The sequence below is a fragment of the Sinocyclocheilus grahami genome, unplaced genomic scaffold, assembly GCF_001515645.1.
Source record: "Sinocyclocheilus grahami isolate Dianchi unplaced genomic scaffold, SAMN03320097.WGS_v1.1 scaffold17.1, whole genome shotgun sequence".
Taxonomy (NCBI): domain Eukaryota; kingdom Metazoa; phylum Chordata; class Actinopteri; order Cypriniformes; family Cyprinidae; genus Sinocyclocheilus; species Sinocyclocheilus grahami.
Window position 1 is genome coordinate 3,700,273 of NW_015505196.1, and position 24,327 is coordinate 3,724,599.

Below are 24,327 nucleotides of genomic sequence, written 5' to 3' on the forward strand. Positions count from 1 at the left end.
TATTTACAGTCAACAGTTGTTGCATTTGGGATCTGCTTTCAGATTTATAACCTTTTAATTCCACGTGAATTTTAACCATGGAAAATACATTTGTACACAAAGCTGCACATAATATACAATGCAGCAATAAACTTAAAGCGATAGTTCACCCAAAATGAAAATTTCCTTGTGGTAAACTCACTCTCGAGCCTCATTTACAAAGTTTTAAATATGGATATTCTTACACAAATGCATCGATTCGCTTCAGGGGGCCTTTATTAACCCCCCATAGCTGTGTAGCATATTTTATAATAGATGGATGCACTTTTTTGGGCTTTAAAATCTGGACCCCCATTCACTGCCATTATAAAGCTTGGAAGAGCCAGGCCATTTTTTTAATATAACTCTGATTGTATTCGTCTGAAAGAAGAAAGTCATATACACCTAGGACGGCTTGAGGGTGAGTAAATCATAGGGTAATTTTCATTTTTGGTTGAACTATCCCTTTCACGTTATACTGTGCAGCAGCAGTTCTCAACTGAAAGCCCAACAAAGTCCAACCCAATTTGCAAAGGCCCTCTAATATTTCTCAGTTTATATCTTGGTTGTATCTATTCTTTTCCTATTTTAATTTAGAGTTAGATCTTTTTATTACATTAACAATATATTTAAGTCATACTGAGGCCCCCAAAGTGGACCTTGGACCCTATGTTGAGAACCACTGATATACAGTGGAGTCTAAACGTCTGAGAGACCACTACCAAAAATTATTCTAATATGCATTTCTCTAACAAACATTTTTTCAGCATAACAATTTGAGTTAAAAGTTGAATTGAAAAAAGGTATATGAATTGAAGAATTTCTTAACATTTGCTCTGTGTCTTTGTTGCTTTAAAAATGACAAATGGTATTTGATCTGCATGAACGCCAGAAGTTTGTGTAAAACCTGATGATGTTTTGTGCTTCAGTAGATGCAAGAATATTATTAAAAGTTGTTTTCAAAAATGTGCTCACAATTCACAAAAGTGATTTAAAATATGACACCATCTTAAAATGTTATATTAAATATATACCCATTATAAACATTTTCATCTAACATTTTTAAAATGCACAAACCCAGTTTAAAAGGGGGGGGGATCTATATTTCCAATGTAGTCTCAGACGTTTTGACTCCACTTCATTATATTTTCAGGTGAGTGTTCTTCTCCTCTTCTGTTCTAGTTCCTGTAGTCTCTCCTCTCGGCCCTGTGCATGCTGGGCTCCCACCCTCTGTGCTGTCTGAGTCGCAGTGATGTCAATGTGGGCGTATTTAGTGCTGGAGCCGGCCGCTGTTCATAAACACACACACAAAAAACAACGTATTTAACAACTTTATTTATTTATTTTATGTGCAATGCCCTTTTAATATTTTAGAATAATCTAAACACAGCTGGATGGTCATTTGTTTTCAAACCCAAAACAGAAAGAACTGTAGATACTAATAGTTTAAAATACTGTTCAAACGTTTGGGAGCAGTAAGATTTTTTAATTCACAGAAATAAATTTGATTTAATTTAAGTGTATTCACAAGGATGCATACATTACAGACTTAGGCTATACATTGTTGCAAAAAAATTCTATTTCAAATAATTGCTGTTTTTATTCATTAAAAATCTTTGGAAAAAAGGTATCAGTTTTCACAAAAAACATTAAGCAGCACAACTGTTTTTAACTTTGATAATTACTTGAGCAGCAAATCGGCATTAGAATGATTTCTGAAGGATCATTGTTACATTGAGGACTGGAGTAATGATGCTGAAAATTCAGCTTTGCCATCACAGGAATAAATGACACAGTATCTTAAATTTTATTAAAAGAAAAGTTACTTTTAATTGTAATAATATTTTACAATATCACTGTTTTTACTGCATTTTTGATTAAAGCTGCAGTCTGTAAGTTTAGCCTCTTTGTCGCCATCTCTGTTTGAAAACCTGGAATTGCAGCTGTTTGCGGAATTATCTTCCTTGCGTAGGTTGTGCGCCGGCACGGCTCCAGCACGGATTAATCTAATGTTTTGAGGAGTATGTGGCAGTCAGTCACCGGATATTACTGTACTTCGCACTCACAGATTCTAGCCTATGTCTTGGAATATATGACTCGAATAAGAATTTTCACCGTATATTGTCATCTGAACAAGTAACACGTCTGCCACGTTTGTTCTGACCAACTGAAGAAAAAAGCATTACAATAAATCGCGCTACCAATGGTGATTAAATCTAAATTAGCTCACATCACATCAAACCGTGCAAATTATTATTATTGTTATACTTTATTTTCAAATTGTTAATGTTAACAACATCAGCATTGCGTGACTATGAGTATAGTGTGTATAAGCGAGTAGATAAAAATTTCTGTACAGTCTAATCTCTAATTGTCATCCCAGGCTATCAGTAATCAGAAGCACATTTAAAACTGGAATATAATTTAATTTCATTCACATGTGTTTCATAAACACACAATCCTTTCTGTACTACAATCCGTCATCAAAATGATGCATTTAATTATTCTGGCTGCTGTGAGGAAAGGCTATAAACGATCGGCCACCTGCAGGATCCTCACATGTGATAGTCTAGTAGCCGGGACAACTTCTTTATGTTCACAGACGTGACGTAATGACGCAATGCCATGCTCGAATGTCCCGCGAAAACCTACCCGTACAACTCAAATTAGAAAACATTAAGATAACCGTTGTGAATCGGGCTAAAGTAAGGCGATAGTTTCAAACACTGGCTGATTATGTACTTGCTCAAATATTGATTTCGGATCACTTTTAACAAAAAAAAGATACAGACTGCAGCTTTAAATAAATGCAGTTTTGGTGCGCATAAGTCACCTTTTTCAGGTTGCAGCCATGATCAAATATGTGTAGTAGCCTATATTAGAGGCCTGCAAGCCCGTCGGGTCCTGACGGGGCCCGACACGCTGAGTCCAATCCACGCTGGGCCATTTATTTTTTTTACAGATCGGGTTCGGGTTGGACTCGGGCTCGTTCAGCTTCTCTCTTTTTATTGTGCCCATATACGCACAGAGCACACATAGGCTACTGTATGAAATATTGTTATATTGATTATTGATATAATAGGCATTATACATAGCCTATGCAATACGCAACGCATATACGCACACATTAGCATACAGGTGACAGTTGACCATGCTGAGCATCAGGGAGAAGTTGGAGCGTGGGGAGTTACTAAAAGTTCCCAATGCTTCAGGAAAAGCTGCATTTTGGAAGAGTTTTGATTTGATTACCACGGCAAACAGTGAGTCAATTGGTCATGTGCAGTGCAGAATCTGCAAACATATCCTTGCACATGACAGCAAAAAACGCACGCAATAGGCTAAAGCGTGCCGCAAAGCCCCAGCAAAAGTAATTAACATGAATGTGTCGGGGGGAAATAGTAAGGAGATATTTTAATTATTTATTAATAAATTAGTGTTTTTTGAGTCCGTGTCGCAAAGATAAAGATGACGATCCTGACTCGCCATCTCCTCATTGGACGCGCCTTTAGAGAAATGCATTTTTACGGATTTTATCAAATCTGTAAAAAGAGTTTTTGTTTTTGATTTGAATTATTTAGTTTTAAAGTAGTAATTTAAAATGTTCTATAGATATATTTAGCAAGTCTGTGAGGCAAGTATTCGCTGAGTTTCGGTTCATCATTGTAAAGCGCTCCTAGCCGAAATTGCAGAAAGCGCATCCTGTATTTATCCTTTATTTTATAAAAGCACAACATTTTGTTGATATTGTGAGTGCACACAAATAAAAGGATACCATTTACAGTTCCGAGTGATGTATTACTCTTACCTTTATGAGCAAAAATGATGGCATATTTTACGTTGTTTCCAATGCAAGTGATCGCGACGGCGCCTCCATGTCCTGTAAAGTGTGCTTTAGCTCTCCGCACAAACGATTAGATATGCGTCTAATAGCGCACATTTATATACAGTAGGTTAAACATTTAAACTAACATTGTGATATGCTTGAATTGTTTTATATCTATAGATTTTATTTTAGGCAAGTCCTGATGATTTGAGAAGGCTTGATCAAACATGATCAACTCACTGTCTGCCGCTGGCCGCTTGGTCGTAAACTAAATATAATCACTTTGACATTACATACAAAACTGAACTATTTTAATAGCTGAAACAGTAATATAAGCTGTTTTGGGAGAAGGGGGGAAAAAAAGACAGGCTTGTGTCGGACTCGGGCTAGGGCCTGAGCGTCTTGGGCCAGGGCCAGGTTAGGGCCTATATTTGAGGCCCGTGCAGGGCTCTAGCCTATATATGAGTGGAACACAGTGTATACCTCTGACAGTGTGGCTTGACTCTGGACGGTCCTGCAGATCTAACTCCATATAGTGCAGCTGGCGTTTAGATGTAGGACTGATGGGGATATTCACATAGTTAACAGAATCACTTTGAAGTTTGTCGATAACTGTCAGTCCTGCCTCTCCTGCAAGACAAAAACACAAACCCGATTCATGCACAGTTACCAATGAAACCGAGCGAAAGAAATGCAGTGATCAGATGGCGATATACTATATAAGAAGGGCATCTCAATTACCATATTCTCCAGCTCTGAACTGTGGCCACCTGGATGCATCAGTCATAAATGCCATCTGCTCATAATTGCCTTTTGGATCAGCTGAGAAGGACAAAAAAACAAGAATGAATCACAAGTAAGCCATTCACTTAGAATCAAAACACACCGGGCTTCATTTATGCTCAGATATCATTAAATTGTAAATCAGCAGAAAACAATCTGACTTGGCATATTGCACACACAAACATAACATATACAGTGACAACAAAGCATCATAATTTCTCCTCATGGTTACTATGTTTAGCTATAACATGTCGATGCTGAGGCTAGAATCACTTTATCAGTCGATACAGACGTGGAGGTCTGGTTGAAAGCTTTATGTACTTAGGGACGAGAAAGGCATGATGCATTTCCTGTTGAAATAACATAAAAGTATCGTTACCTGACTGAAGGACAGTCTTCAGAGGCCTTAACCATCATTATCATTTCAAATACAGAGGCCTCATTTATAAAATGTTGCGCAGAAACCATCCCAAATTTGATCTTTCGATCATCTCTCAAATATGTGTACGTGTGATTCATAGAATGAACGTACAGTACACACAGAAAACGCACGTACGCCTCTCTTTCAGATGTGACAGCTATGAATCGCAAATGATCTTCAACTTGCGAGCGGCGCAACCAAAAGATTATAGAATACCCTCTTAAAGGGACTTTGGCGCAACTGAATGGTTTCAGCTCTCTGCCTTGTAAACGACTCCTAATTAATTCCATTAACATATAAAAGATCACCAGTCATCGTCCAAATCCTTTAATTTAGAACAGCGAACTGCAAGAACAGCTTACATTTCTAAAAACCTGCAGAACTCCGACAAGAAAAAGTGTGTAAAGGACATCCTCTGTAAAGGACAGCAGGAATTTAAAAAGTCCTGTTTTTTTTGTTTTTTTTAATAAAAAGACATGAATAGACATGAACATATTAAACAGTGGGATTTTTGCTTTAATCACAAATCAGTTTTTTCAAAAAAATTTATACCAAACTTTATATAAAGAATGTTATGAAGGATATGAAAAAAAATTATTTGTGCAAAATGTGTGTAAAATGGCCATAAATGTGTTTTCCCATTATATGCAATGTATCTATAAACTGTATCTAATTTGCATATTAATGTGTTTTTGGGGCAACATAGAATGAAAAAATAAGTGTAGTAATGGGAATAATATCTAATATTTCATAGGAATATTGTTATATAATTGTTTCCCTATTAATTTGTTGTCTCCCCCAAAATGTGCTTGGTGTCCTCTACAGCATTACAGTCCAGTCTTGGTGTCCAGACATGTATGAAATCAATGTCCTGTTTCATAACAGAAAGTCATATTTTGATTTGAAACCTCATAACATTTTTCTGAGATGTTGATTTATGACAAACAAATCAAAAATTAATCAGATTTAAATGATTATTACAAAATATTATCATATTTCCAAAAGTGTGTTAAATTTGGTCACTAAATTAATGTTGCTCATTTTTAAAGACCAAGGAGAGGGAGCGGTCATGGTGAAACATCCAATATTTTGGTATATCTGATAAGCCCTGAGTGTGCTCTGTACATGACATCTAGACAAAACTGTGACATGTAAGGTCTCAGAGAAATCGCTAAAAAATAATGTCCTAAAACTCCATTGCTGGTAGACAGGAGGATATGATTTAAGCACACACACACTCTAAGATCAAATCTGAGCATACGCACACTTTATAAATGAGGCCCTTTAAAACTGTATGATGCTCACCGTCAGACTTCTGCTCCTCAGAACTGCTTCTCATCTCACACCTGCTCCTCTCCTCCACCTACAAGAAACACAGAAGTGATTCAGAAATCCCAAACCAGCAGCAGCAGACTTGTTTAATGATGCATTTATTTTCTTTAATTGACTAAACCAGCTATTTCTGCTTCTTCTGCTGTTGTACATCAGCAACATTTTTCAAAATCACTGTTGAACTAAAATGTGGCAATATATTATCGGACCATATTTCTTACCGCTTTAGCTGTTGCTGTTGTTACTTCTTTAAATACAATTTTACAACTAGCATTGACTGACTACACCAACACCTAGTACAAGCCTGAAGATGTGCTTCTGGCCACAATAAGCAACTGAAAATGTACCACTATTGTACAAAAAAGTATTGAATGCTTTAAGCCACAGTGCTGAGAATGAAATGTTTTTCAGTGTGAAATATTGATTGCCCTGAACAGAAAAACGTTAGGATGTTTGGTCAAAGCAGCTTGTTTTAATAGCTTTTTATTGCATTCTCAGATCAACTTGGAGCGTGTGGCGAGATGACAAATGCATTTAAATTCATTCTGCAAACTGGTTGTGCCTCCCCACTGATGCATCAAAGTGATGGCTGAGCATGATCCAGAGACACAGACAGCTGGAACAGTCTTTGGATTTGTGCTGGAACGCTGGATTCTGTGATTAGAGGAGTGCATAACGAAAAACTGATGCTCAATCAACACTGCCCTGATCTGTTGCAGAAGTCTGATTTTGTTGGTAAAGTTTTAGTCCAAATCTAGAGAACAGTTTGTCCGTATACTTTGACAAAAGATGCATTTAGACTCATAGAATAGCTGAGCAGCTATCCGGTTTAATCAAAGCATTCAAATCAAATCATTATTTGTTTGGGAGTAATAAGCTTCACTGATTTGCATTGTTTGCTGTGTAATTTTTTACATCCAAGTTCACTAGGTTTCCATAGGCATATGGAGGCTAACAGGTTATTTATAAAGACCATTAGGAGCATTTCAGTAAATAATTTAACCTTTCTGGTTCCAATTCCAATTATAAATGTTACAAAAGACTTCTATTTCAAATAAATGCTGTCTTTCAGAACTTTCTATTCATTAAAGAATCCTGAAAAATGCATCAGAGTATCCACAAAAACACTAAGCAGCACAACTGTTTTTAACATTGATAATAATAAGAAATTTGTATTGAGCAGTAAATTAGCATACTGGAATGATTTCTGAAGAATCATGTGACACTACAGTCTGGAGTAATGGTTGGTAAAAAAAAAAAAAAAGTTAGCTTTTCCAACACAGAAATAAATTACATTATAAAATATATTAAAATAGAAAACAGTTATTTTAAATTGCAATAAAAATTTCACAATGTTATTATATTATATGGTATGTTACTTATAATACAACGGTATTATACTTGTGATTAAATAAGCACGGCAGCATTGGTGGGCATATCTTTCAAAAACATAAAAAAAACTGACAAAATGTGTCTGTTGTCATATTAAGAACCAGTCAGTAACTAGATTGTCAGAACCAAAACTACACTGATTTATATTTGTTAAAACTAAATAAGAGCAGACTTGGAGTCATTCATTGTGGCATTTGCCTACACTGGTTGCGCTATATGTTTTTTTATTTAGTAAAAAGAATCTGTTCACATGAATCATTATTTCTGAAATTGGACTACGCCGGTCTGTTTCATGCAGTTGATTCTGTAGGGGTTTAGCTTAATAAGTAACACAGAAACTCTTAAAAGGTACTTTTAGTGTGGTGTTCCATCCAAATCTCAAAAAGACACCAAGAGCAGAAAATCAACAAGAAAACAAATCTTGTTACCTTTTCTCCCCCACAGTCAGGACAGATGGTGGGCTGTAATTGCAGTGTAGTGGAACCTTCGGGGGGTGCTGCTCCTTCCCCACCCCAATTGAATCTCTGTGGGACAGTTTGTTTGAGGGTAGCATCTGCAGGGACGCCCTCTGGTCCCAGAGCTCCACATTCAGGCCTCCGTCCCTGGCTTGCAGCAGTCAAAAACTTCTCCTGATGTTGTAGGAGCCTGCGGGGGATGTCATAATGCTGCAGAGGTGGAGTGGGTACCTGGTACATTTGAGCAGCCTCTCTGAGTGGACACACACACGGTTTGTGCTCAGGAATTAGAGGAATTGTTCGTACTGGAGTGTTGATAAGGGAGATAGAGTTTGAACTGGGGTTTTGAGGGAGGCTTGTTAAGGATCCAAATTCATCAGTCTCTCCATGCCCAATATCCATACTACCAGTGTAGGAGGAGAAGCTTCCAGAATAAGAATTGTGGCTTCCGGTGGCAATACCGCTGTCTGTTGAGCTCTGGCGTCCCGCCTCTTGAAGGCCTCTGGGGTGAGGAGGCTTGGATGGGGGACGGAGCCCTCCCATCATTGCTCCATATAGACGCTCGTCACTGGACGTGCTGACAGAACAGGCTGTACTCTTAGATCCCGCAAACGCTAACAGGGAAGATGATGATGATGGTTCGACAGGAGTGGGGTGTCTGACTGGCTCAGGCCATATCGCCAGGCGGCTGCCCAGGCTGTTATCAGAATGGCTGGTCTCAGAGGAGGAGCTGGAGATGCTCCGATCATCTCCTGCCAAGGAGGCGCCATAACTGAAGGTGGAGGCTGACCAATCATGACAAAGAGAGGATTGGATTAACAAATGATTGCCTGGAAACTGGCTTCTTGTTAACATTGTACATGAATTTCAATAAGGTAGTGACACAAAAAAACAATAACGATTTGAGTTATATAATGATGTTTGGTGATTTTTTTGGGTGGAACACAAAGGAGAACTTTTGAAGAGTCTTTGTGCTGAATTTTATAATGTCTGTCTTTTAAAGGGATAGTTCACCCAAAAATGAAAATTCTGTCATTAATTACTCACCCTCATGTTCTTCCAAACCCGTAAGACCTCCGTTCATCTTTGGAACACAAATTAAGATATTTTTGATGAATTCTGAGAGCTCTCTGACCCTCTCATAGACAGCAATGTAATTACCACAATCAAGGTCCAGAAACGTAGCAAGGAGATAATAAAATAATCCATGTGACATCAGGGGTTCAACCGTAATTTTAATCAAATTAAAATGTAAACAACATAGAAAACGTATCAGCGTGACGCAGCTGACACAGAACAGCATTCGCTGTTTACATTCAGTGGATACTCTCCACTGGAGGAGACAAATTGTTGAATAAAGTCATTATTTTAGTTTTCTCTGCGTACAATAAGTATTCTCGTAGCTTCGTAAAATTATGGTTGAACCCCTGATGTCACATTAATTATTTTACCGATCTCCTTGCTACATTTCTGGACCTTGATCGTGGTAATTACATTGCTGTCTATGGGAGGGTCAGAGAGCTCTCAGAATTCATCAAAAATATCTTAATTTGTGTTCCGAAGATGAACGAAGGTCTTACGGGTTTGGAACGACATGACGGTGAGTAATTAATGACAGAATTTTCATTTTTGGGTGAACTAACTCTTTAAAGCCATATGATCTGCGAGACAGACTGAACTTTACATATATCACTACTTATTTTTCTGGAAAACTTTATTCTGATTGGCTGCATTCTGAGGTCAAGTATTTTTGAATGAACAATATGTTGGGCCTGACAACCAACATGGCTGGTTTCATGTTTTTTTTTATCACTTTGTGCTCCCTTTCTTTTTTATATGATAAAATAAGGTAACACTTTAGTTTAGGGACCAATTCTCAGTATTAACTAGTTGCTTATTAGCATGCCTTTTATTAAAATATTTGCTGTTTATTAGTACTTACAAAGCACATATTCTGCATGACCATATTCTTCTTCCCTAATCCTACCCAATACTTAAACTTAACAACTACCTTTCTAACTATTAATAAGCAGCAAATTAGCTGCTAATGGCGAGAATTGGACCTTAAAATAAAGTGTGACATAAAATAATGCGATATTTATTCTATGCTTATTTACTTATCTGGTAAACAGATTCCAAATAAGCAGTAGTATAAAGTCAGCCAGTCATTAAATAAATCTCTTCAGGATGAAGTTTCTGACTTTAGTTTGACTACATTCTCCCTAACAAAACCCTTGCCCTTTGACATATAGCGATAATAGCGAATAACGACTTCAATTTCCGTCTTTTTTCCACACAAAGCATTTGAGTGGCTTTTATGATCCTTTTATGTTGCTTTTATGGTCCTTTTGGAGCTTGACAGACATTATGTACTGTTGCTGTGTAAAGATTCTTCAAAAATTACTATTTTGTGATCCACTAAAACTAGAATAGCATGAAGATGAGTAAATTATGACAGGCATTAATTTATGGATGAAAGGTTATTTACAAAAACCTTTTATTTGAATAAAACAGCCTCCTCTGTGTGTATATTTCATGTATGGCTTCTTGTATTACCTGCACTGCTGTGGTGACTACAAATGGACAGCATACTGAGTCGTTTCTCTAGCTCACAAGCCTCCTGGCTAATCCTGTCTTCTATAGATGATGGGTTAGCACTGGGGTCTATAGGTACAGAATCTCATAAAATTTTAATTAAACTAATACAGTAAACATTCATCATTCATACGCACATGCGCCAGCATATATCCTTATGATCACACAAATATGCACCAGACAAACTGATTTGTCTCTGAGCATTAAGTCATATATAATCCATCACTGTTGTATCACTGTCTCTACTGGCAGAATTACTGGAGCCACTGGCCACATTTATCAATTTCTACTGGTACATCTCAGACACAGCCTCACAGCAATAATCTCTCACACAAGCACTCACACACATGTATCCACTCTCACACACGGAATGCTTTGAGACCTCCTTTTGAATATGGCAGAAGGTTGGTAATCATTCTCCCTCACAATAGAATAAATCAGGACACTGAACACAAAGTGCTTAAATGAGACAATAAATCAGTCAGGGGAGAACTCGAAGAAGACACAACTGGAACAAAACAAGAGCAAAGAAACAGTAGAATATAGCATAGAAAAGTCGATATGGAGGCATACAGACTCACAGACTTTGCACAGTTTAGTGGTAGATTTTTTTTGGAATCTTTTTAGCATGAAAAAGTCCATTTTAAGCTGGTCTAACAGTGTAACAAGCATTCAAGCAATGCTACGGGCAACAAATAGACTGAAAAAAATCTATATTTCACATGCAAGCAAAAACTAAATTGCAAGTTGCTTCTATACAGCAGTTCTTTAAACAACTGCAGAATATATTTGTGTTAAAATACTTATTATACAGATTGAATGAGCTGCTCATTTTTGTGCATGTGCAGCTGAAGAACAGTACTGAGAATGTGAAGATAAAAAGCTAAAACAGCATTTGCTTTTTGCATATTTAAAGAGGTTTGTCATTGTACAATTTATCTGCTCTGTGAAATTCCTCCGCAGAATACAGAATAAAGTGAGAAGCTGAAACAGAAGAGTAACTTGGCTATCAATAACCTGTACACCTTATTTATTACTGGCAAACTCTTGCACAACCTTCATTGAATGTCAAATGTTAAAATACATCAAGTGCACTTAATTAATGACACTTAATGACAGCCAGAACAACTGCTCTGGCATCTCAGTATGATGGACGACAGATGAGAACTTAATGTAATGTGGCATTACATTCATCTGAGAATTCATAGAATGTGTTGTCATAAACATAGAAGTAAACAAACTTTAAGGCTTTTGATTTATATATTTATACTTTCCTACAGCAATCATTGAGGAAAATGATTACAAAGCAAGCTATTATCATCACCATCATCAAAACTGTGCTGAAAATGATTGTGTTGTCTTCGTTGTTGGTCCACAGAGAAATACAGAAAGATCTTTACCAATTTTGAATAATCATATTTTTAAGGCTGTGGTACACAACATCAATGTAATGAAGGGGGAAAAAACAACACCTGTCAAAACACAAGTCCACCCAGTATAGATCACCTCTGTAAATGGGTCTATGTAAATGAGTAGTCCTTTAGCACGCACTTTTTTCCAAAGCAACACAGTACATTTATTACAAGGAACAGTCCTGGAGCAGCCTGGGCATAATATTGAAGCTTCGCGGATCAATCTTTGTAGAACTATCCTACACGCTCTCTGACTATGTAGAAAGCCATTTTAACTACGGCTGTGCTAATTTTAGCAATGAACCACAGAAAAGCTTTAAGCCACTTCATATCCATATCCTTCGTACATGTTACTGACCGTGTGTCAGCTCTCCACAGGTTTCTCTTCACAGAAATCATGGCAGCACACAACCTTTCTGCTAGACTATCATTTTAGCTCAATATCACTAAGTAATAGTGAAAAAAGCAGCTCAATTAAATGATTCTCTGTTTTTCAGTGTGACGGGTTGATCTATAAAATGATATGTCAAACTCATTAAGGTTTAAGATACTATTATGCTTACGTGGTAAATATATCTAGAATCGATCAATAAACTAAATGTGAATCTTACATTGATTTTCAGGACAATAATTCAGTATTCGAGAAGTCATGTGAGGTTCCATTAAAAAGATAAGCACCACACAGATATTATTATCCTCGGTCAAGATGGCGCCATTGAGTGCCTAGATTCAAAAAGTGCCTGCCATTACAAAGTAAGACTCGTTGAAGTTCATTAAACTTAATGAACATCATTTACTATGGCATCCTGCTACAGCTACATGTAAAAATCTGCCAGTGCCTTTTCAGTAATAAAAATATTCGATAACTACCGATAACTGTGACACAGTCACAGAATTTGCCTAATGAAAATAATAGGACAATGTGCAATTGCTATGTTTGTTCAAAGTGTTATACAAGGTTTTTTTAAAGTTTTTTGAGTAAGTGTACTACACGTCATAATTCATTATGAAATCTGAAACTAGGGACATAAATTCATTATACAGTTTCGGAATAATTTATTACCTCATGTTCTGTTTGGGGTCTCAGAGACTCAGGAATATTTTAACAACTCAAAAACATATTTAACATCAAATTGACTTTTAAATATGAGAGCTGATTATGAACAAATTTTCAATTTGATAACATGTTTCAAATGCCTTGTCACATTAAAAATTTTACATTACAGTATGTTGGAGATCTCAGGGAATCCAATTTAAAAACATTAAATAATGCAATGCTTTTTTACATAATAAAATTCTGAATCAGTTAATTTTTTATTGTTTATTTTAATTTCACATTTCTGAGAAGTGCATGCCTACTGCTTGGCAGATATTCAAAAATATAATATATGATATACTGGGTTTTAATTAGATCAAAAAAAGTCTCTAAATTAAAATGAAAGGAAAATAAAAGGCTAATTAAAAAAATAGTATTATTATTTCATATACATAATAGGAGTCTCTGGGACTCCAAACACTGAACCAGTAGACAATCTGAGCAGAACATGAGTGTTCTGGGAGAGATAACGAGAGAGAGGGAAACTTGACACCACATATCAATCATACATAGAGCTTAGACACAGATATGTGCATACAGCTGACAGCTCACGCACATCAAGCTAATGAGGCCAACAGTGAGGACATGGCAACTTTGAAATCTTTGAACTGAGATCTTACATCACACACCTCCACAAATATGAACTCACCTGGCAGGACTGGATGCAGTCCAAACGGCCCCCTGCTTGGCGATATGCCACGAACGATGCAATCGAACAAAAAACTGATCTGTTCTCCTTCTGCACATGCAAGGAAGAAAACACCAGCCCCTATAGAGACAGAGAGAAGAGAAATAGCTTGAGCCTGTTTTATTCAAAAGACATAATGCACCGAATTCAGATTGATATTAATTGTCCATAGCACTGAATAGAAGATTAGTTTCAGTAATGACCACACGATTATTACAAATGGGGAACATCAAGCTATTCCTCTGAGCAGATGAGAACATTCACATTTCACTGATTCAGAATAAATGAATTATATAGACTAATTCAAGACAATGGAACCAAGAAAAATCATAAATGCATCAGACATTCAAAGTTTATTGTAAAGGGTAATTGTCTGAAGCAATGTTTTATCTCTAAAGACTGATCATTTTTGTTTATATCTGCTGTGGAACTCTTTATCTCTTTGAGATAAGAAAAAATTAATTAAACTTTATTTTTGCACTTTTAATTGAGCATCATTTATTATTTATGAAATAAGAGGAGGATTGTGTACAAAGAAAATCTGCTCCATACAAACATCAATAGCATCTACAAAGCCTGCAACGCCTTTCAAACTAAAACAAGTGCTGGCAAAAGCATGGCTGAATGTTACTGAAAAAAACATAAGCTATTAAAGAGCCTTGAGGCTTCAAGTACAATGGGAAGAGTGGGGTAACAAATGCCTTACTTGCTGCAAGATGCATTAATGATTCATCCACAGTCAGATTATGACTGTTTTTCTTTGTAGGACATGATGAGGAAAGAGTCTTTCATGGAGGTAAATATAGTCCTGTCAAATCCCTCAGAGTCACTGTGGAGACGGTGGGCAGTATAGAAGTGACAGTCCTTTATAAAAATAACCATAACACCCTTAGCTCTTGGTTTCATAATTCATAAACACACTGGCAGGCTATTAATACTTCAGGCATGAGCCATGTATGTGGTTATTTACCATGTCCAAATTTTAAGAGAATAAAAAGGCCTACATCTGCTTTTTTTATAGTTAAGCTACAGTGTTTTTCACCATCACCATTCATTAAAAATCGAGAAAAAATCTTGCAAAAGATCCTGTCCCACAATGCAAAGCGGTTCACCTTTAATTTCCAGCATTACAAATTAATTCTAAGTATCAACTTTGTTTTTATATTTTCTTGACTTTTTAATGTGCCAGATGTTTTAAAACTTCATGCAACTTCTGTTTGAAACATTTATCACTGCATAATGCATTGTTTCACATATATATATTTTTTTTAAAGTAAGCCATATATTACGCAGTGTCCAATAAAAGAAGCCAGTATTACAGTCTGGACATGTATTTTCTAATTACCTACACTTTAAGAATTTTTTATGCAGTATATAAAGTTGTATAACTAATGTATGGTTCACGTACAACAACTCTAATCAGGTTAAGCTCAAACACTTTCAGAAGCTTGTAATTAGAATCGCATTGTCAGTTTCAACTTGTTTTAGATCTCATGACATGTTTTTTTATTGTTGATGCCAGCCAAATTGTTTACACGAATGCCCTACCTGACAGCAGGGAAACCAGTGATCTACAATCTGTCCAAGTCTGTTGACAAACTAAGCCAGTGAACATACTCACACACATTCACTCTCTGAAATCAAATGAGACAGCTGACACGCTCACTAATTGCACTGCCAGTATGTGTTTTGTCACCGCATGTGACCTGTGACATTGAATCGTGCTAGAAACAGCAACAAGGCCATATTTTACATTTAATTCACTCTGTCCCAGAGCAACCAACTGCTGAATTACACTAATGGCAGTAGGAGGGACATGACCTCTGTGTGGCTCTGTGTGGTTGTCTAATTGGAATGAGGTGAAGCACTGGCTAACAGATATATGCTCCAGACAAAGTCATTATTTCACTGTGTGTATCTAAATGTGAACTTGGCTGTCTTAGTATGCATTTTCATATCTGTTTTTATGGATTTCCATACATTTTCAGAATGTATAAGCTGTTACACTGCAAAAAAAAAAGGCTTTTCTTAATTAGATTTTTTGTCTTGTTTCAATCAAGAATAATTTTCTAGACAAGTAAAAATTATTGTCTTGTTTTCAGAAAAAACATGTCAAAATTAAGTGAGTTTTTGCTTGAAACAAGCGAAATAATCTGCCAATGGGGTATGCAAAATCACATTTTTTTCTGTTTGAAATAAGATTATTTTGCTTACCCCATTGGCAGATTATTTTGCTTGTTCTAAGCAACAACAAAAAAACACTTAATATTGAATAGTTTTTCCTGAAAACAAGACAATAATTTTTACTTGTCTAAAAAATAGAATTTTTAGATATTTTGGCTGAAAACAAGACAATAATTTTTACTTGTCTAAAAAATAGAATTTTTAGATATTTTGGCTGAAAACAAGACAAAAAATCGAAGTAAGAAAAGCATTTTTTGCAGTGTAGTAGTGGATTTAATCTGCAGATCTTTTGCTTCGCATTTTCTGCACTGGTTTTGAAGGAACATTTTTAAAATTTTAATTACACAGAGGCTAATTGGTATGGTATCTGCAAACATCAAATTAAAAAATTAAAAAATTATTTTTACATCTTGATTTATGTGAATTAATTAATAATATTTAAAATAAATATTTATTGTTTTTTTATTTTTACATTTTTTTTAATATAATATTTAAATATTGTTAGATTTTCTTTATATAACATTATATGTAACATTATTTTAATATTACATTTAACATATTTAAAAAAATTAAAAAACGTATATATATATATATATATATTAACATTATTTAATTTCAATATTAATAATGAAATAATAGAAATTAGTACAAACGTGCATGGAACGTGGAACCTTCTAAAATTATCTAAATGATTTTGAAAGTGTAACTTTTCTAAATGATTGAGTTATTTTTGTGATTTACAGCTTTTTGTGAATTTCTGCAGGTGTAGATTTTGTGCAAAACTACATGTGACTTATGTTGCACTAAATGTACTACTACAGCAATGAGAGGTACGTTTGGAGTCTGGTGTCTAATTTGAGCACCCCTGCCCCCTCAAGTTCCTCCACTTGGCAGGAGACCTTTCACATGCCGCCTCACCATCTAAACACATAAAACTGCCCAGAGTTCCCTGCATAGCGCATTCAGACAGCATCTAACAAACACCCTGAATACCATTAGAAGTGACAGATTAATTACCCTGATTATAACTGCAATAAAACACACTTTTTCTGTTGTGACATGGCTGTCATTGTATGGAAGTTTCATATAAGATGGAGCATTAAAGCTGCTGAAGCTACAGAACAGCTGCAGATGGATTTGCCAGAGAGGCAGCTGGTGGGTTTCACTGGTGCTAACGCAACATCTTATACTGAAGCACATCACACATTACCACAATCTGTGTGTGGGTGCACAAAAGTAATGTGTACTGATTCTGTAAGTATGGGGGAGCGAGAAAATGAGAGAGGGAGGGGAGTGGGGAGCGAGAAAATTAGAGGGGGGGGGGGGGGGGGGGGGGGGCTGATTTGGACGAGACTGCACAGCACATTTATAGCATCTGACAGTAAAATCATAACTTCTGAATGCTGCTTAAAAAGTCCCAGAGCTCTTTTGCTCAAACCCTTGCTTGATTTTAAAGCTTTTTTAAGTGTTGCTTAAAAAGCCCGTGAGCTTTCAACTCAAACCCTCGGCTGATTTTAACGGGTTTGGAGCCAGTTTTGAGCTCAGTTGTGGCAGCAAATGAGGCGTAGTGAAGTAAATGGAGCTTGCGTCTGACGGAAGACATATGACACTAATCATCAACTCACCGCATCCAGGTGGCAGAACTATAACCAGACACACGCCTGTGTGTGTGTGTGTGTGTGTGTGTGTGTGTGCGCGCAGAGGTCAAGACAGGTGTGTTTGACCAGATTAACCTGAACGATACCAATCTGCATAAGCTAAATAAATCTCATATCTATGACTAACAAGCTCTGGCAAGTCTTCACGAAAGTGCAAAAATGTTAATGAAAGCCCAAAATAGTCTGTTTATTTCATTTACACCATTAATATCACAGAATTTCTCTCTATTTGCCGTTGGCAACGTGATAATTAAGATAAATGTGAAGAGCTGGAGTGTTCATGTTGCCACAAAGCAAACAGAGGCGTCTGTAACGTCTTTCAGAGCGACGCGTCCACGACACACTCACCTTTTCCTCCATCATAAGCCATGCCTCGGAGGAAAACTACCTTAAATAACCAAGCTAAAGCCATGACTGCTGCCTTCGGTGAGTAAACATGAAGACAGTGGCTCTCTCACTCGCTGCTAGCCCTTCCCAGCATGCCGTGCGGCGTGTTTGGGCAGTGTGAATGGCTGTAGTGTGTGCACTGGCGCCTGCGGCGGCCTCTGACTGCTGAAGTCATGGGGTTGTGGAGGAAGTCATCCACCACTCGAAGGGATTCGGACCCGGATATAGGACTAGTTATGTAACAGTCGACCAGCTATTAGTACTTCAATTTTGCAAAAATGGGCATATTTCAGGTTGGTTCAACCAATCCGCGTGCATGGTGTGGAGAAAAAACATTAAATGCATTGCTGTTCTGTTGTAAATAATCTTAAAGATTCCTAAATGCATCTACTTTCGGAAGGCCAAATAAAGTGCTTTTGCTTTCGCCTAGAAACACACAGCGTCTCCCTGACATGCTGCTTCAACACTAACTGTGGTTACTGAAACCACGCCTTCTTTCTTTGCGTGAACATTTGGGCAGCATTATGCAAATATTTCCACATAGTGAGGTAGATATGTGGGGCCGTGTTAGAACGAGCCATTTTAGGGGGGCGTGGCAGAGTCTTAACTTTGATAAAGAATATCTCTTCGGTTTTGAGACTTTAGTCTTTGCAACTTCAGGGATCTTATCTATGCACAATCAGCTTGTAACACTCCAAAGAGAAAGGAAAACTTGTAATCGCATCATATGACCCCTTTAATACTTAAGAATTAAAAATTACCGTTCATATTAATGCACTAAAATTGTCTGATATATGTATTTGTGTGCGTGTGTGTATGTGTGCGTATGTGTGCGCGTGTTTTGGTGTTATTTTTGTCCTTTGGGGCTTGACAACCCTCAGTCACTATGAGCGTTGCCATTGGATGGCTATGATATGATTAAAAAAAATTAAATAAAAAAAGTAATTGTGTGATCCACAAAAAAAATAACAGCATGCAGGTTTGGAACGATATAAGGATGAGTAAATAATGACAGAATTTTAACTAATGGTCATTTTCATCTGATCAGTGTTCACACACACACGCTCTTCTCTCACCCTCTCCAAGGCTGTAGCGGATACGGGCATCCCAGGCCAGAAGAGACACTTTGTTGTCGAAGCCCAGCATGACAGACTGGCTCAGGCAGAGCAGACTGAGCACGTAATTCATTCCATCAAACCCCTGAAGTGCCTCCAGTCCACAGATATCCCTCAGCGTGGCCTGATTCCTCTCCCGCTGTCCTTTACTCTTCTCTCCACGCTCCTTATACACCAGCAAGGTCAGGCAGTCTGAGACAGAGTCAAGATTACAGATTCATCAGAAATGCATCTCAGAGTAACAAAAACTACCAAAAATTACAGTGGCAATACCATGATTTTTGGATGTTTAATGTGGCAGTATCATCTTTGGAGTTCCATATAAATATCACTGTACACAAAATCATTCAGTGCCATGGTGTAAGTACCATCTAATACCATGAATGTACCATGGTACCATTCATGTCAAATAAAATAATTATTCTTTAAGGCAATAAAAAGTGTACTTTTTCTTTTAATTTCAATACTGTGTTTGTACTACAATTGCAGCAGTTGATGTCATAATTTGCATAATCATCAGGAATTACAATTGACAAAATAACATATACATCAGACGCAATTAACGAGCCATGAAATATAAACTGTATCTTTCCATAAACTAGTGTTGCATGTGTGACAGCATCAAGCTATTGTCTCTAAAACGCCTCCACTTTTTGGTTGTTTTGAAAATGTGGTGATGTTTTGTTTTTACACTTCTGTATGAGAGAATAAACCTCTACATCACCAGACTTCTAAAACAGTATGCGAGGAGTCAAGCAGCTGTCATCACACACATCAAAAGACAGTGATCCATGAAAGCAACTGGAGACTAACCTAATAAACAATGACAGCTTCAGGCGACAGGGATCCAAAAATGACCTATCCGCTAGCCAAATTCACCTAAAGAAGTTATGTAAGTGTATGACTTGCACTGTGAATGCTGATGCATATCATAGAGGAGGCCAAAGATAGTTGTCATGCTTTTATCTCCAGACTGTGAATATTTCTCAAGGGAAGTTTATTTTCAAAATGTATAGATGCATACCTTTAAGTTCTATTTACCAAAATACTTTTGAACATTTCTATTATTACCCAGGAAAAAGTTTATTGAACTACACGTTGGATCCATTCTAACAGCAAAACCTGTCACTACAATACACTAAATTGAAAGCAAGTATAATAAGTAATGCAATTATGAAAAACAAAATAATGAATGAAAGAACAAAAATGGAAAAAGTAAGGTGTTTTTATTGTGCTGCTTATATGGAGTTACTGCGTTCCCTATACAAATGGCATTAATAAATGTTAAAATGCATGGGTCAACATAAGCTATGGCAAAAATATGATGGTATTGGTTTGTTGGATTTTAGCTTAAAGGACAGAATTCGCTAAAAGTTTGAAACCAACATACAAAACTATAGATTTGTCTACACATGTGTTTAACTGGAAAACGTCAGTGATAGCTCTTGTGACAACTAGCCACGGTCTCGGATATAAACACAAAAACTTTTTGTACTATACTTTTGAAGTTTACATTGTACCGACCATAACGACCATACCTCACATACCGTCACGGGGGAAAACAAGCGTGACAGCGATATGTCAGGTATTTGCTACGTAGAAAGTACGTTTATGGAACAAAAACAGCCATTTTGATTAATATTGTATCATCTCAACACTTAAACAGCAGCGTAAAAAAGTTTTCTGCGTATTTACCTGCAACCGGCGAAGGTTTCCGAAGAAGCACCCATCTGTTTTTCCACTATAATCGCAGGGAAACAAAACAACAAACAAAAATACTATTCGTATATGCAAACAAACAAAAATATAACTTTTTGAATAACATTGGAAGATAGAGTAAAAGTAGTTTGCGTTGCTTTTAACCACCTTTTTCCCCTCTCGAAGTCTGACTTGTCCCTCTACGACAACCGTATCCGTCATCTTGTGTCATGGTTCCCGACAGCTGTGAGCGGTCCGCGGCAGTGAGGGGGTCACTTTCAAAATAACCTCCAGAGCTGTGTGCACTGCTGCAACACGCACAAACTCTCTCACCCACATAACTCACACATGCATTGGCCCACCCTCTTAACACAGACCTGCTCTGCAAGGCAAAGGTTTTTACAGTTGTTCAGTGGGTCAAGGTGGCAAGTTAAATGGGGCCAATTTAATTTACTGGACAAGTGATGCAAGCATTCCTGCAAGGTTCAGACAGTCAAGTATGTGCTTTGAGAGAAAATTAAACAAACATGGCATTATGTGAACTGCTAAAATAATAGCAAATAATTATAGTAATTATTATAATAATATAATACACTATAGTATCTATAATGTATATGATAAAACTGTTTAACCACATAAATGAAACTAACTGTTAGCTGGACGCAGATGAGACCGGAAGCCAGATCCATAGAATTTACAAATGGCCGTGCCATACAGTTACCACTTAACACAAGTGAGATGGGAATCTCAATTAAGTGTCTATAGCCTGAAGGCACAACGCCAGTTTTCCTTACTGGAGGAATCAGTGCAAGTCCCTGATGTCTGATTCCATTCAGGTTCCTGTAGAGAGCATTTTTGTCTACAGCAATATAATATCCCCGCAAATAACGTGACTGTAGAGGCTTTCCTTATGCCTGTGTCATTTCAAATACATTTACGTGAAATAACCTGATAGCAAAACACAATATTCATGAAATTACATTTATATTATGTATGTCCATAAGAGAAGCTTTCTTTCTAAAGTGATCACAAAGTGCATGTATCATGCAAATGGATATTACCGAAACAGGCAGCTAAAAGCTGCAGCATCAAATAAGCAAATTTGTGACAACGACTATATTAGTGCATATTTGTACAAAACGTCCAATGTTCCTGCTTCCACTGAAGCACAAGATACTCTTTGGAGCATTTTCATTATGCTGGATAACGTGGATCAAGAGGTTTTTCACATTCGAACTTGATTGAAAAGAGTAGTGTTAAACTAGAAAAATGCAAAATAGAAGCATGTCCAGGGGTCTGTGAGTTTCAGACCTCACTAGATTTAAATATTTTTGGATTTATGAAAGGTGAATGTGGATGGAGGAGAAGATAACTCTAAAAGCTATGCTCCTTTGTGCCTTCGTATTGAAAAATCAGCTGTTTTGACAGTAATGGCTATGCTGGTAGTGGGCGTCAGGCCATTGGCAGTAGTGTAAAAGTCAGAAACGGCGTCGTATTGGCAGGCAACAGAGGCATAACAGGAGAGAATTCCAGGTTAAAGACAAGTCAAGCTGAAGCATTTTGAATGCACTCCAGAAGACAAATAGCAGATGCTGGTAGAGGGAGTGAAGGTTGTAAAATGACTACAGCCAGTGTAAGAAGCTGAGAAGACAGTTGAGAAAGTGTTTTATTGTTCTTTGTGAAGCATGAAGCAGTAGGAATGCTGGCATGCCAAGCGTTTTACACCCCTATAGAATAAAATTGTGCAACACTCCTAAATGCATTTTGTGTATGGGTAACACTTTACAATAAGGTTCCGTTCATTCATATTAATTAATGCATTAGGCATCGTTAAGTAATAATGAACAAGAATTTACAGCATTTATTAATCTAGGTAAATGTTGGATTTACTTATGCAACCATTTTTCTGCAGTTTACAAGTTATTTTCGTTATGAGTGAATTATTGAATCATTCATCAACTGGTTCGTTCAAACACACTGATTCATTGAACAAAAGAAAAGTATTTGTTTTTATGGAATCATTGGATCATTCACACAACTAATTTGTTCAAATGCAACACACTGATTCATTCAGGAAATTAAATGTCCAAAGTTGAATACTCTCTGAGTGGGTAATTCTTTTGAATTAATAACTTCACAACTGTTAAAAATGCTCATAGTATGAATGTGTGTAGTATGAATGAAATCCAAACACTACATTCACCATATTGTCTTTTATTTACGCTGTCACACAACTTCTCTCCCATGGCCTCATGGGTTGTAAAATGTCCGAAAGTAGTAGATCATCCTGGTACAAAGTAGTTTTGCTTTCACAACGAAACACACAGCTCTTCACAACATGACGGCGGCAAAAAACCTACTGTTTTCTGAATACTATCTATGAATACTGAATATTGAATACACTACTTAATCACATAGTGTTTTCCATTTCTATATGGTAGTAAAGTATAGGCTGTCTTGAATGAGTCATTGAATTAATCACTCAACTGATTTGTTCAAGCAAACAGGACATTTGGGAATGTCACTATACCATCTATTGCTCTGAGAGAAGCAGCAACAGTTCAATAAGCAAAAACGTCATTGGTTAATGCAATAAGTTACTCAATTACCAAGCAGATCTCATGGGAAAGTGTAACTATTTAACAAGGTGGTGATTTCATATGAATACGTACAATGTGATTCATACGGAAATGATTTTTTAGAAGAAAGCGTAAGCTGGTCCACCCTTAAACCTAACCATCAGTGAGGTGCAAGCAGATTGAACAAAAATGTATAAATGAGTTTGTAGTAATTAAAGGGGCCATATGATGTTGCTCATCGGTCTGAAAAGCGAGGTGTGCTCTGATTGGCCAGCTATCCAGTGCGTTGTGATTGGCCGAATACCTCAAGCGTGTGACGGAAATGTTACGGCCCTCACCATACTGTTGATGCCGTGTCCCGGCCTGAGCGACGAAATAAAAAACATGAAAACCCATTATAAACGAAGCATGTTGCATCCAGTGGGGACATAATTACGGATTATAATGACTTATACTGTCTTTTTATACGTTGCGTTGCATCGCGCCACGTAAACATAAAACCATGTCTGCATTTGTGATCGGAGAAATGACAAACTACAAACGCTACTCTACACTGCTCAAAACTCACGTTTGAATTATCAGTTGCAAATCCTTTAAATGAAATGTACTTACAGTCTGTGAGTCAGAACAGCTGGCATTGTAGTCTACAGGATCAGGAAACAGTCCTCCATAAAATGCGCTGCACACATCT

At 37.0% G+C, this 24,327-nt stretch overlaps 1 protein-coding gene across 1 annotated transcript; it reads right to left on the reverse strand.

Annotated features, from left to right (window-relative positions):
* Positions 1 to 1,100: 1,100 nt before the first annotated feature.
* On the reverse strand, positions 1,101 to 21,322 carry LOC107552150 (protein Dok-7-like). Its single transcript, XM_016233983.1, has 10 exons — positions 21,226 to 21,322; positions 21,055 to 21,100; positions 19,321 to 19,551; positions 13,977 to 14,096; positions 10,781 to 10,888; positions 8,198 to 9,009; positions 6,351 to 6,408; positions 4,583 to 4,663; positions 4,325 to 4,471; positions 1,101 to 1,307 (listed from the first exon to the last, which is right to left on the reverse strand). The coding sequence occupies exons 1-10, from the start codon at positions 21,277 to 21,279 to the stop codon at positions 1,168 to 1,170; spliced, it is 1,797 nt and encodes a 598-aa protein (XP_016089469.1). The 5' UTR covers positions 21,280 to 21,322; the 3' UTR covers positions 1,101 to 1,167.
* Between the last annotated feature and the right edge of the window lie 3,005 nt (positions 21,323 to 24,327).